The sequence below is a fragment of the Rhododendron vialii genome, chromosome 10a, assembly GCF_030253575.1.
Source record: "Rhododendron vialii isolate Sample 1 chromosome 10a, ASM3025357v1".
NCBI lineage: Eukaryota > Viridiplantae > Streptophyta > Magnoliopsida > Ericales > Ericaceae > Rhododendron > Rhododendron vialii.
In genome coordinates, this window is record NC_080566.1 from 29,816,053 (window position 1) to 29,829,366 (window position 13,314).

Sequence of the window (13,314 nt, forward strand, 5' to 3'; positions counted from 1 at the left end):
TCAGCATATTGGATGAACAAGTATTTTCAGTAATATATCAATTTCAGACATGTATTTCAGCATATTAGATCCCAATTCCTGCTTAACTTAAGCTTCTAAATCTGATTTCCCACACAAAGTGTATTTCAGCATCTACAAGCTGAGTTTCAGCACTTACGTAGACTATTTTAGCTCTACTTTCAGTACTGTGGTCATCTATTTCAACATTTATATTCCAATTTCAACTTTCATAGCCGACATTGAGACATAATTGCAACTTCTAAGTCAAATTTTCAACATGTAAAGATCAATATATCAGCTCATCCCAAAAAAATCTAGCATACAGAGTACAAGTACTATATCTATGACTCTGAGTTTCACCACTTATATAATATATGAATACATCATATTGTTTATCACTGATGCGTCCCATGGCATTATGTGGGATGGAAAAACATGAGCCAGAGGCAAGTATCCTGTTAGAATATTGTCAGGCTTATGTTAGTCTCACATTGGCTAATTGAGTCATTGTAATGAGTATCTCATAATATAAATAAAGTCTGTGTGTATTAGGGTTAATTAACACCCTATACACTCTTCCTTTTTACTATGACTACATGGTATCAAAGCTTGATCCTAACCTTAGCCTGCCACCGTAACAATTGTTCGCCACCCATCCAACATCATCACAGCCGAACCCCTAACCAAATCATCCATCATCCAAACCCTAACCAGATTCCCAAAAAAAAAAAAAAAAAATTCCGACTACTGTAGCAGCCATGAACAGTGTCGCGACCTGTGAACAGTGATCCAAAAACTTTGTTAGCCACCAAAGCCCAACCATAAATCTCACCTTTATGCCTGATCCAGCCATAACCCAGCGACCAACAACACTCGCCTGACTCCGGCGACCTCTGTTTGCATCCGAAATTCACTGGGTTGCCTCCGAAACTGTCGGATCTTCTCCTGGAGATCTCGAAATTTACTGGGTCTTGTCCTAATGCAGTCAAAACCCACTGGTGTACTGTTTGCAGTCGCTATCGGCTGGTCTCGCGGCTTCTCCATGGTTTTCTAGTCGGTATCTACTGATTTCTAGGTCTCCTCGTGGTTTTCCAATCCGTAATGCTTCTTACTTACTCATGTTATTATATTGCAAGGCCTATGATTTTTTTTGTTGCTATTTGTTTATCGATCTCATGTCTATGATTCTCCTGTTGGGTCTGCATCGATGATGTTAGTGGTTGGTAATTGGTTGTTGTTAATTGTTTTTTTGGTGGTCGTTACTGTTTGCTCGTCGTTGGTCGTTGTCGATTAGTTGGTGATTATTGTGTTTCTGCCTCTTAAGTGTTTAAAAAAAAAAGTCTAACGAGAAAATCGGTTCTGGTTCTCAATCGGGTCCTCTATCTACAGTTGTTGGTACTGCTTCTAGTTTTGGTTCTACTGGTATCGGTAGTCTTTTTAGTGGCTCTCGGTCTCGTGAGCGGCACTCTATTACCTCCACATCATTAAATGGAGGCAATTATATTCTTTGGGCTAAGGCTGTTAAGATGTATTATATGGGTCAGTCGGAGGACTCTTATTTGACAGGTGAGCCCCCTACTGCACATGCACCCATATATAGGGCCTAGAAACCTATTGATGCCCGTATTCGTTCAGAATTATGGAATAGTGTGACGGAACAGGTTGTTAGTACGCTAATGTTTTGTGATACAGCTAGAGAAGTGTGGACACAGGCAAAAGAGTTGTATTCAGGTGTCGACAATCTCCGTCGTACGTATGATCTTTATCAGTCTTTCTTTAATATATTTCAGGGTGATGATTCTTTTGAGGATTATTATGCTAAGTTCTAGCGTATTTGCAATGAGTTGGATATCTGTGAGCCACTTTCTGCTGATATTCAGGTTATACGGCGCCAGCTTGAGCGCATAAGGGTTACTCGTTTCTTATCTAGTGCATCATCCACTTTCAAACCTGTGGGTAATCAGATTTTGGGGAACCGTGACTTACCTCCTCTCAGCGAGGTATTCAGTCATCTCTGGCAGTCATCGTCTATTTCTGGTACACCGGCTCCTGACCGTTCTGCTTTGACTTCCGTTGTTTCTGATAGCTCTGTGTTCTCTGTCAGCCGTGGCCGTGATTCTGGGTTTCGAGGTCGTGGTCGCAATTTTGGGATGAATGGTCGTGGTTCCGGTGGCCGTACAGACACTATTATTGGTGGTCGAGGTGATTGTACATTTAGTCGTGGTGGCCGTATGACAGAGGGAGGCCGAGGTCGTGGCCGTGGTGCTCGGTTGTGTACTTATTGTGGGGGGACCAATCGTTGGGTGGACACATGTTATGAGTTCTATGGCTTCCCTCAGGCTCATCAGGCCACTGTCTCTGAGGATACTGGACAGTTTACTCAATCTTCTGCTGATAGTGTGGTTGTTTCAACTGATGAGTACCGACGCTTATTGTCATTTCAGACTGCAACAGGATCTTCCACTGCTACACTTGCTCAGACCGGTCCATCTATTGCTTATGTTGCCTCCTCTTCTTCCACTCCTTGGGTTATTGACTCAGGAGCTACAGATCATATGACTGGTACACCTGCTTTCCTTTGTAATCGACAGTTAGTTGGTAGATCATCTTATGTTACCTTAGCTGATGGATCTACCACTGTTGTTATTGGTTTGGGTTTGTTCCTGTCTCCTCCTCTCTTACTTTGACCTCTGTCTTACATGTTCCTCGTTTCCCGTTTAATCTTATGTCTGTGAGCCGTCTTACAAAATCTTTAAATTGTTCTGTTACATTTCTTCCTCATGGCTGTGTTTTTCAGGATCTCACGACGGGGAGGAGGATTGGTGGGAGCATTGAACGAAGTGGCCTATATTACTTGACAGCGTCTCAACCCGTTGCCCTTCAGACATTGGAGTCTCCATATCAACAGCACTGTCGTCTTGGTCATCCATCTCTTCAGAGTTTGAAGCGTCTTGTGCCCTTGTGTCGTTCTATTAATAAATTGGTTTGTGAAGTTTATGAGTTTAGTAAACACCGTCGAGTTAGTTTTTATCCTAGGGTTGAGCGTCGTGCGTCGCGTCCTTTTCAGTTAGTTCATTCAGACATTTGGGGGCCTATTCATGTGCCCAGTATTTTTGGTTTTCCATATTATGTTATCTTTGTGGATGATTTTTCTCGTGTCACATATCTTTATCTAATGAAAGAGCGAATTGAATTGAAATCTGTTTTTAAATCCTTTTACATGGAGATTAAGAATCAGTTTGATACATGCATTAAGATATTTCGTTCAGATAATGCCCGTGAATATTTTCACAGTACACTGTCTCAATTTTTTGCTGATCATGGCATTATTCACCAATCATCGTGTTCTCGGACTCCACAAAAAAAGGAGTTGCTAAGCGCAAGATTCCGCACTTGTCTGAGGTTATGTGTGCCTTATTATTTCAAATGCAGGTTCTTAAGTCATATTGGAGTGATGCTATCCTCACTGCCTATTACTTAGTCAACCGCATGCCCTCTACGGTCCTAGGTGGTCAGGTTCCTCATACGGTCTTATTTCCCGATCGGCATCTCCATTCATTACCCCCTCGCATTTTTAGGTGAACCTGTTATGTCCATGCTTTTGACCCTGATAGGAGTAAACTTGATCCTCGGTCTTTTCGGTGTATTTTTCTGGGATACTCACACACCCAGAAAGGGTATCGATGTTACTCTCCTACTTTACGTCATCACTTTGTCTATGTTGATGTCACATTCAATGAGTCCTTGCCATATTACTCGGATCCTGTTACTACCATTGATCACCTTTACCCTAGAGTCTGTGTTACCTATGGCTGTTCCAACTAGTACTGTTCTACCTAACCCTTTGCAAGTTTATGTTCTGCGTTCCCACGCCTTGACACCGCCCCAACCTCCACCTACAGCACCCTCCCAGCCTGCCGAACCATCTTCGCCAGCACCTCCGTCTTCCCCCCCGTCACCAGATCCGCCTGCTCCTCGCTATCCGACTCGTGAGAATCGCCACCCGCCGGTAAAATATGGTTTTTCTAATTGTTCTCACACTTCTCATTCTCTTTCTTGGGTTATCTCATATGATCATCTTTCTCCATCTCTCCATGCTTTCACTACTTCTGTCTCCTCTATTTTTGTTCCTAACACTGTTCAGGAGGCATTATCACGGTCTGAGTGGCGGACAGCTATGGAGGATGAAATGTCTGCTCTTCATAATAACGGCACGTGGGAGTTGGTTACTCTTCCTGCTGGTCAAACTTCTGTCAGCTGTCGTTAGGTCTATACTATTAAGTACCTTCCTGATGGTACTGTTGAGCGCCACAAAGCTCGTCTGGTTGCCAAAGGGTACACCCAGACTTATGGTGTTGATTATTCAGAAACGTTCTCTCCCGTTGCCAAGCTTGTTTCTGTGCGCATTCTTATTTCTCTTGTTGCCAATCTTGGTTGGCCGTTGTTCCAGGTTGACGTCAAAAATGCCTTTCTCCATGGCGATCTCCAGGAGAAAGTCTACATGGAGCAACCACCTGGGTTCATTGCTCAGGGGGAGCATCATAAGGTATGTCGTCTTCGCAAAGCACTCTATGGACTTAAGCAATCTCCTAGACATGGTTTAGCAAGTTTACTGATGTAGTTATGAGATTTGGCATGTGTCGAAGTCAGTCAGACCACTCTGTATTCTCCCTTATGTCGACTCGAGGAAAAGTATTGCTCATTGTTTATGTAGACGACATTATTATTACTGGAGATGATCAAAAAGGAATTGATGCGTTGAAACAATTCTTACATAGTCAGTTCCACACTAAAGACTTGGGTAAGCTGCGATATTTCTTGGGCATTGAGGTAGCGAGGTCCAAGGATGGGATCAGTCTGTCCCAGAGGAAATATGTGTTGGATATTCTGGAGGAGACAGGTTTATTGGGAGCTAAACCTGTGGAGACTCCAATGGATCCTAATGTGAAACTCTGCATTGATCAGGGGGAGGTATTTCCTCATCCAGACCGGTATCGTCGATTGGTTGGTAAGTTGAATTATCTTACCAATACACGTCCGGATATCTCATTTGCTGTTAGTGTGGTGAATCAATTTATGTCTGCTCCTCGTCTTCCACAGTGGGAAGCTTGTATTCGCATTGTTAAGTACCTTAAGACTCATCTTGTACGCGGTTTGTTTTACCGTTCTAATGGTCATTTTCGTGTTGAGGCATTTACGGATGCAAATTGGGCAGGTTCACCTTCTGACAGACGTTCAACAACTGGTTACTGTACGTTTATTGGTGGCAACCTAGTTACTTGAAAAAGTAATAAGCAAACTGTTGTTGCAAGGTCTAGTGCAGAGGCAGAGTACCGTGTTATGGCTCATACCACATGTGAGACTGTTTGGTTGAGATCCTTTCTTGAGGAGCAGGTTTTCAGGTGCAGTTACCCATTCCTATGTATTGTGACAATCAGGCAGCAATACATATTTCCTCGAACCCGGTGTTTCATGAGAGAACCAAACATATTAAGGTAGATTGTCACATTGTTCGAGAGAAGGTTGACAATGGTGTATTGGTTACGCCCTTTGTGTTCACAGGAGCTCAGATCGCGAATATTTTTACCAAATCACTGTTTAAACCTCGTTTAGAATTCTTATGTAACAAGCTGAGATTTTGTGATATTTACTCTCCAGCTTGAGGGGGAGTGTTAGAATATTGGCAGGCTTATGTTAGTCCCACATTGGCTAATTGAGTCATTGTAATGAGTATCTCATAATATAAATAAAGTCTTTGTGTGTTAGGGTTAATTAACACCCTATACACTCTTCATTTTTACTCTGACTACCCATGGCATTATGTGGGATGGAAAAACATGAGCCAGAGGCAAGTATGCCAAGTAAACATCATTGCTTCCCAGGTTTGGAATCACTGTCATAACCGCAGCAGCAGTGGCTACAAGGTTACCATCACCACCATAAAATTATACGCTTCTGGCAGTGGTAGAACAGAGGGACAACATATGTGCACAGCATTTAAAAAAGAACGTGAACTAACAGTTAGATCATACCTTTAGTAGACCTGTATAACCTCTTGTATACATGATAATTGCAATATCCTTCTTGATAGGCAGTCTTGGGAGAACAGGGCTTCTTTTCTCCAATTTTTCCACCTCAGAAAAAGGAGTAACCAGCCAAGTGCTCAGATTTCCAGATGAGCTCAAGTCACTTCCAGTGTCAACATTTTCAAAATAAATGTTCTTTAGAGTTTCTATGCTCGAGCTTATTACAGCCAAGCCAACTTCTTCAATTGCCTAGAATCGCAAATCACTGTTGACACTTGGGTCTGCACGATTTAAGCAATAAGTCAAGATTATAGTTGGGATGCTTTTTTTACCACTAGGTAAACTTGGTGCCACGTAAAGCTCAAGGTTAACCAATAGGTAAATCTTAGCAAGACTATTTCCCTCTATCTCTCTCCTGACGGGCCACACCTAAAAAGCATGGATACAGTCACGGGACAAGGATACGACATGGACAGGCAGATACTCTATTTCTGTAAAAAGGAGGACACGGACACGTGGAGAATACTGTCTTGTATTCATTGAGATATGTAGACACATGGAGAATACTGTCTTCTATTTGTTGAGACATATAGCAATGTATCTACCACAAAAAAAAAAAATTTGCCGCACATGAAATCATATATAAGGTACAAGAAGTTATGAAGAATTTATGGACACGGTACTCAAGAAATCATTAAAAAAGAAGGGCATCGACACTGCTAGACAATGCTAAATCCTCTTCCTAATATTTCTTTAATGTACCTTTTCCATTTCTCTACAAATTTCGACTGAACTTCAAATTTATAGGATAGATAGGGATGTAGAATTCTGGAACTTGATTATAGCACGTTAGCAAGTTTTTAAGTGTCAATTCTATGCGAAATTTTTAGTCATAGACACCTAAGACGTGTACGATGCATTGCAAAAAGAGTGTCGGACAAGTGTCCGAGAGGTGTCGGTATCCAACATGTATCCTTCTTTAAAGTGCCTGTGCTTCTTAGGGCCACAAAAGTAACATTTTAATGCGTCTTGTCATGAAAGGAATAGACTGAAATAGCATCACACCATGGAACAATGTTGCGATGATATAGCAATTTGGAACAACTCAGTGATATATTACGCAATAACTAGTCAAATAGCATATCAACCATTGGAGATACTCTTATTTGAATAATAAGATGAAATGTAGCATATGATTAAAGATATCTTAGAGAATAAACAGGAATATTTTTCTTCGAAAGGTTGCTGGATTCCGAGTGAGCGAAGCTGAGCCTTTCCATTCCTTTCTATTAAGTGTTCATACACATCTCAATTGCTCTATTTTTGTTGCTTTGAATACGGGTTGTTACTAATTTTCACTTCCATTAACATCTAACTGTTCACAACCAGTAGTGGGCCTGAGAGCTCTAAAATGTGTTAGTTTGCTTTTCCAGGTAGCAACCAAAGGCCTGGTTGCAGAAAAGATATTCACATCAATGGCTGAGAATGGTAAACGAGCAGATTTAGTGCTTGGCATTGGTGACGACAGATTCGATGAGGACATGTTTGAAATAATTGGTAATGCGGTGTCGAGGAACATCCTTTCATCCTATACTTCAATATTTGCATGTACAGTCGGACAGAAGCCAATACTATTTGGATGATAAAACTGAAGTGATAACCATGCTTGTATAATATTTACCAGCACAATTCAAGCATCTTTGGGACGAGTTCATAACAGATTATGAATGAAGTAATTTCTCAATTCCAACTCCCAATCTTATGCTAAAGGCAACCCAAATTATTTCTCCAATTTCATAATAACATTCGCCCCAAGCATCAATACACATGCAGTTAACAAAAAACCACCGGAGAAAGAGGGAAACTAGCCTGGACCTTCTACCAGCTCCAATTAGGCCAATGTTTGTGTTCTGGAACTTAAAATCTCAAACAAATATGCAGAAACAAAGATTATGTATACCGGTTAAAGAAACAACAAAGATTGGTCCATTTTAAGTAGAGAAGTGCTAGCCGTACCGACCCATTCCATACCGAAACTGTACCGACGGCCGCTCCGGGCCGTCTCCGGCCACCGGACGGCCGATCCGAGCCGTCCAAAAATTCTAAAATAAAAAACCGAGGGGCCCTCGCGGGAATAAACGGCATCCAATCTGTGTAGGGTGGTTAGATCGAGTACCCTATTTTTCGCGTATACATATATACATGAGTATACACGAAAAATAGGGTACTCGATCTAACCACCCTACACACATCGGATGCCGTTTATTCTCGCGCGGGTCCCCTCGGTTTTTTTTTTTAGAATTTTTGAACGGCTCGGATCGGCCGTCCGGTGGCCGGAGATAGCCCGGAGCGGCAGTCGGTACGGTTTCGGTATGAAATGGGTCGGTACGGCTAGGATTTCTGTTTAAGTATAGAAAAAGTGACAATCAGACCATGAGAGCCCTATTCATGAGAGCCCAATTCAAATGCTGCAAAACACCTTCAATATATATATATAGACACACACACACAGAGTCAGTCTCTCATGAGAGGGTCCTTATTTTAGTTAAAATGCGGACCTCTTCATTTCTCCTATTTTCCAATCGAATTTCAATGATCCGAGCCGCTCAATGTGTTCAGAACGTGATTTTAAAGATACTTGCGAGAAATCGGCAAAAAAAATAACCGGGAAGGGATTGATTTGAGCAGTTTTTATTTGAACCGTGTGATAAAAAAACAAACAAAAACTGCTCGGATGAAGCCATTCCCGATCTTTTTTTTTACTGATTTCTCGCGGGTACCCTTAAAATCACGTTTTGAACACATTAAGCAACTCGGATCATTGAAATTCGATTGGGAATGGGAGGTCTGCATTTTATTAAAATGAGGTGGTGAGACGAACTGTATATATATATATATATATATATATATATATATATATATATATACAGAGAGAGAGAGAGAGAGAGTTTCCTTCAAGTAAGGGCGCCCTTACCGTATTAAGTTGCGGACCTCCCATTTTCTCTCATTTTCCGATCGAATTTCAATTATCCGAGCCGCTCAATGTGTTCAGAACGTGATTTTAAGGGTACCCGTCAGAAATCAGCAAAAAAAAAAAGGACCGGGAAGGGCTTCATCCGATCAGTTTTTATATGAACCGTTCAATAAAAAATAAACAAAAATTGCTCGGATGAAGCCCTTTCCGATCATTTTTTTGCCGATTTTTCGCGAGTACCCTTAAAATCACGTTCTAAACACATTGAGCGGCTTGGATCATCAAAATTCGACCGGGAAAGGAGAGGTCCTTACCTTAACAAGGTAAGGGTGCCCTTACATGAAATTTTGTGTGTGTATATATGTCAACCGGTTCAAATAAAAACTACTCAAATCAATCCTTTCCCGGTTATTTTTTTTGCCAATGTTGCGCAAGTATTCTTAAAATCACGTTCTGAACACATTGAGCGGCTCGAATCATCGAAATTCAATCGCAAAATAGGAGAATTGAGGAGGTCCGCATTTTAACTAAAATAAGGAGCCCCTCATGGGAGACTGACTGTATATATATAACAACAAAAAGTTAAATTCCTAAAACAAAGTAACATTCATGAATCTGCCCAATTGATTTTACATGCAAATGAGAAGAGAGATGTGAGTGCTTTAAATTTGAAAGATGTTAGCCCTTTGAAAGAATACTGTGAATCCCCATATGGCCTGAAAAGAAGTCCTATTAGATTTAAGTAAAAAAGTTATAGTTACTTTTGCTTATAAAAGCAAATATCATCAAGAAACAGATGTAAGGATTGGAAAGTATGGAAAAGTTATCCCATAGATCAGTGCTTACAAATCTCCTAAGCTAGCAAAGTTCATCAATATTTCAAGGGGATTAAACTCTACTTCGAGCAGCCATTCTCATTCCCTCAACGCTTGGCCTTGTGTGCTCTTTTCAATACAAGGCATGGCACTACAACCAGATCACTTCTTTGCACCCATAAAGGGAAAGCATTGTGGATACCCGCAGGTTCAAACCATTTAATTAAAAAGACAAATTGGTTGTGGATATAGTTGGATCTGAATCTGTGAAGCTTTTTTTCCATTTTTTCTTGTTCATTGGATGATTGGGTTAAACATTATAAAATTTTCCCTACAGATACTGTGACACCTCGCTTTCCGGTGGCCGGCGGTACTGCAGGAAGCAGGCTCCGTCCGGACGGGAGGAGGCAAGTCATGGTTTATAAGGAAAGATCCCTCCTACTTGTACAAGGCCTTTTAAAGCCGTGAGGGCCGGCCAAAGCGCATAGGAACTTCACAGTTAAGCGTGCTCATCCTGGAGTAGTCCAGGGATGGGTGACCTACTGGGAAGTCTATGGGCTTTGGGCGTCTAAAGCGGACAATATTGTACAAAGATGGAGCGGGTCGTTACAGATACTCCCCTTTAAAAACTTTCTTTTGCAAACACCTAGGCCCCTTCTTATTAAGGGAAAAGAAAGGGAAGGGCAAAGAATAGTATGTATACCTAAGTGTACTGACTTACAGCAAACAATTCTGAACTCAAGTATATATAAAATCTCGAGGAATCTCAAATAGCATCATGATTTTGCCCAGAATGCATTAATCGTAACTTACCATGAACGGACACAAAGCATCAAGCCACCAAATGGATGGATTCTGGCTTATAAAATTGGCCAGTTTAGAAGAGATTGAGGGTTTAAAATTACTACGAACAGAGAGGTAAAGAGGACTAACCTGATGAGAACCTTTTGGGATTTATTGTACCTAGAATGGGCACAACAGCCTTAGATTGGGGCAAAGCAGTGGTCATGAGCGATTTCAGCTGAGCTGAGCATGGTTGAACGCCTCAACAACCGTACACCAATCCCAAAACAATACAAAACAAAAATTAAACAAATAAGGTTCAGTTTTCATTTTTAACAAAAAAAAATTGAGGAATAAGATTTACGAGAGAGCAGATTTAGCCATTTAGGTTTTGACTACAAAAGATTAGGGCTAGGGCTAGAAAGAGGGAGATAGTAGAAATTTAGGGTACCTTGGCCGTGTTTACGAAGGAGGCAGCCACAAGCAACCAGTAGTTGGTGGAGATGGATGATTGCTTCAGTAATGGTCGAACAGGAACGAGGATCGGTGGTCGAACGCCTGAACCTGTAGTGTTCAACATTGGAGAGAGAGAGGTGGGGCAAAGTCGATGTTATACCCTGGAGGCTGGAACTCTATTAGGCAAAGAGACTTGTGACACAAAATTTTAAACTTCAACATACGCCGATACATAACCTCTACCGCTAAAACTTTCCAAACAGGCACGAAATAAAAGGTAAAGCCCGCCCAAAATAATTTATCTTTTGTCGATGCAAACAGTGTCGCCAAATGTGGACATTTTCAGGAGCTGTGCACAGCAGTTGTGCACGGAGCCCTTTTTCTCCCGTCTCGGGTCGTACAAAAATGATCGGAGCCGCTCATTTTGTTCAAAAATATGTCGTTTAAGGTCTTTGAAAAAATAAGCTTCGTTCGATATCGTTAGAGGCGTTAACAAAACACCCTGTAGAGTACAACAAGCATCATGAATCAAGTTCCAATCCACACTATAACAAGATTTCACTAGGTATTTCCCCTTGGAGGAGAAGTGCCACACTAGCTCATCAGCACGATCTTCAAAAGCAATTAGAACCTCGAAGGTGGAATTTACTTCCTGTAGAGTACAACAAGCATCAAGCAATTCTAAATTAACATGATTTCGTGACATGATTAATAGCACCACATACCTTAGACCTTGTTTGGTTCGGGATTTTGGATTTGGGAGGAGAGAGATAGAAAGAAAAATGAGAGTAATAATTAGGGAGAAAAGTTTTTGAGGAGACCGTGCGCAGAGAGAAGGTTTGGGTCTCTAGACCCAAACCGAACATTGCCTAGACATTGTTGTTGGATGGTGTGGCATAATCTCTCAGCCACAAAGGATAATCATAATCTTCATCGTAGACTTTCAGGAATGTCCAATTTGCCACAAGTATCGTAGGTGCGTCAGATTTGCTACTGAGCACATGTTTGGGTGTGAATGGACTCATGCAGTTTGGTTTGGAAGTGAGCTTAATTTCGGCGTTTATCCTCAGAGCCTTCGATCCATTATGCATTGGAAAGTGAACATGCTGGATGGTCTTGACAATGAGAAAGACAGGATGAACTTCCAGTCTATACAGAAATGGAACAAAACAGAAAAGTCATAACTGTAGGAAGTGGAGACAACTCCTTTGCGTTGGGGTTCTTGTTCCCAGCACAAAGCACTTATTCAGGTTGGTTTCTGAAAATATTTTCTTTTTATCTAAACAGTGGATTAATTGGTACAATGCATGGATATTAGCTTTTTGAAAGTATTTTGAGGTGTTTCTAGATGAAGTAACAAAAGACGGTGCTAAAAATTATTGAAAATGAGCAATGAACACTTGAAATAGACATAAAAGCTCCTGGACTTTGCTGATATTTGGAATGATCAGCAAGCCCAAGAACGAGTACTTTGTGCTGGGGAGTGAATGCCCTGCACAAAGCAACCAGTGAGCCCAGGAACCGGTGCTTTGCGCTGGGAAGTGAATGCCCAGCGCAAAGCACATGTGATCACATTTTTTTGTAACAAGAGCCCGCAATTGTATTGGCCTGCTTGCATCCCCACTTTGGGCTCCTGGTTTTCTCAGATGAACAGAAACCAAAAGTGTAGGTAGGTAGTTTACTACCTTTCGAGTGTCTGATCAATACTTTGAGCTTCGGTTTGAACGATTTGGTGATTGTTTTGGGTTGTGGACCAATGAAAGAGCTTCTTTTATGGTAGAGTATTGAGGAAATAGAGGTTCTTGGGGTGAAAGTGAGACTTTTCTCTTCAAATATAAGACATTTCAGATTTTTCTTCAAGTATATATGAAGGAAATCCAAAATGTATATATTCTAGAGAGAGAAAGGAGATTCAATGTTGAGAGAAAGTTTTCAAGAGGAGGGGAGTGTATCTTGTCTCTCCTTGTGTGTGTGTATGGCTCTAACCACCTCTATTTATAAGGAAAAACGGAGGAGGAGCGTCTATGCAGACTTAAAGTCAACTAGATGCTTTGTAGGGGGTCATGATGAGATTCCTGCAGCAATTAGAGCTATCGGTAACAGAAGGTCAGCATTTGGGTCAACGGAGAGGAGTTGACGATCAACAAAGCAATGGTCGATGAAGGCCTGATCAAAAGTGTCAATTTCTGGGACTCCTTGGAAGAAGAAAACCTGTGGAATTCTTTGGAGATGGAACTTCTCAACGAGACGCTGGAAAAGA

General features: G+C 41.3%; 1 protein-coding gene across 2 annotated transcripts; it reads left to right on the top strand.

Moving 5' to 3' along the window:
• Positions 1–460: 460 nt before the first annotated feature.
• LOC131303473 (uncharacterized) lies at positions 461–3,208 on the top strand. 2 transcript variants are annotated; one of them, XM_058330351.1, is made up of 2 exons: positions 461–2,562; positions 2,798–3,208. In XM_058330351.1, the coding sequence occupies exons 1-2, from the start codon at positions 2,151–2,153 to the stop codon at positions 2,833–2,835; spliced, it is 450 nt and encodes a 149-aa protein (XP_058186334.1). In that variant the 5' UTR covers positions 461–2,150; the 3' UTR covers positions 2,836–3,208. The 2 variants fall into 2 exon arrangements, with proteins under 2 accessions (XP_058186334.1, XP_058186333.1); XM_058330350.1 differs by having other exon boundaries at positions 461–1,749; positions 1,881–3,208.
• The last annotated feature ends 10,106 nt before the right edge of the window (positions 3,209–13,314 follow it).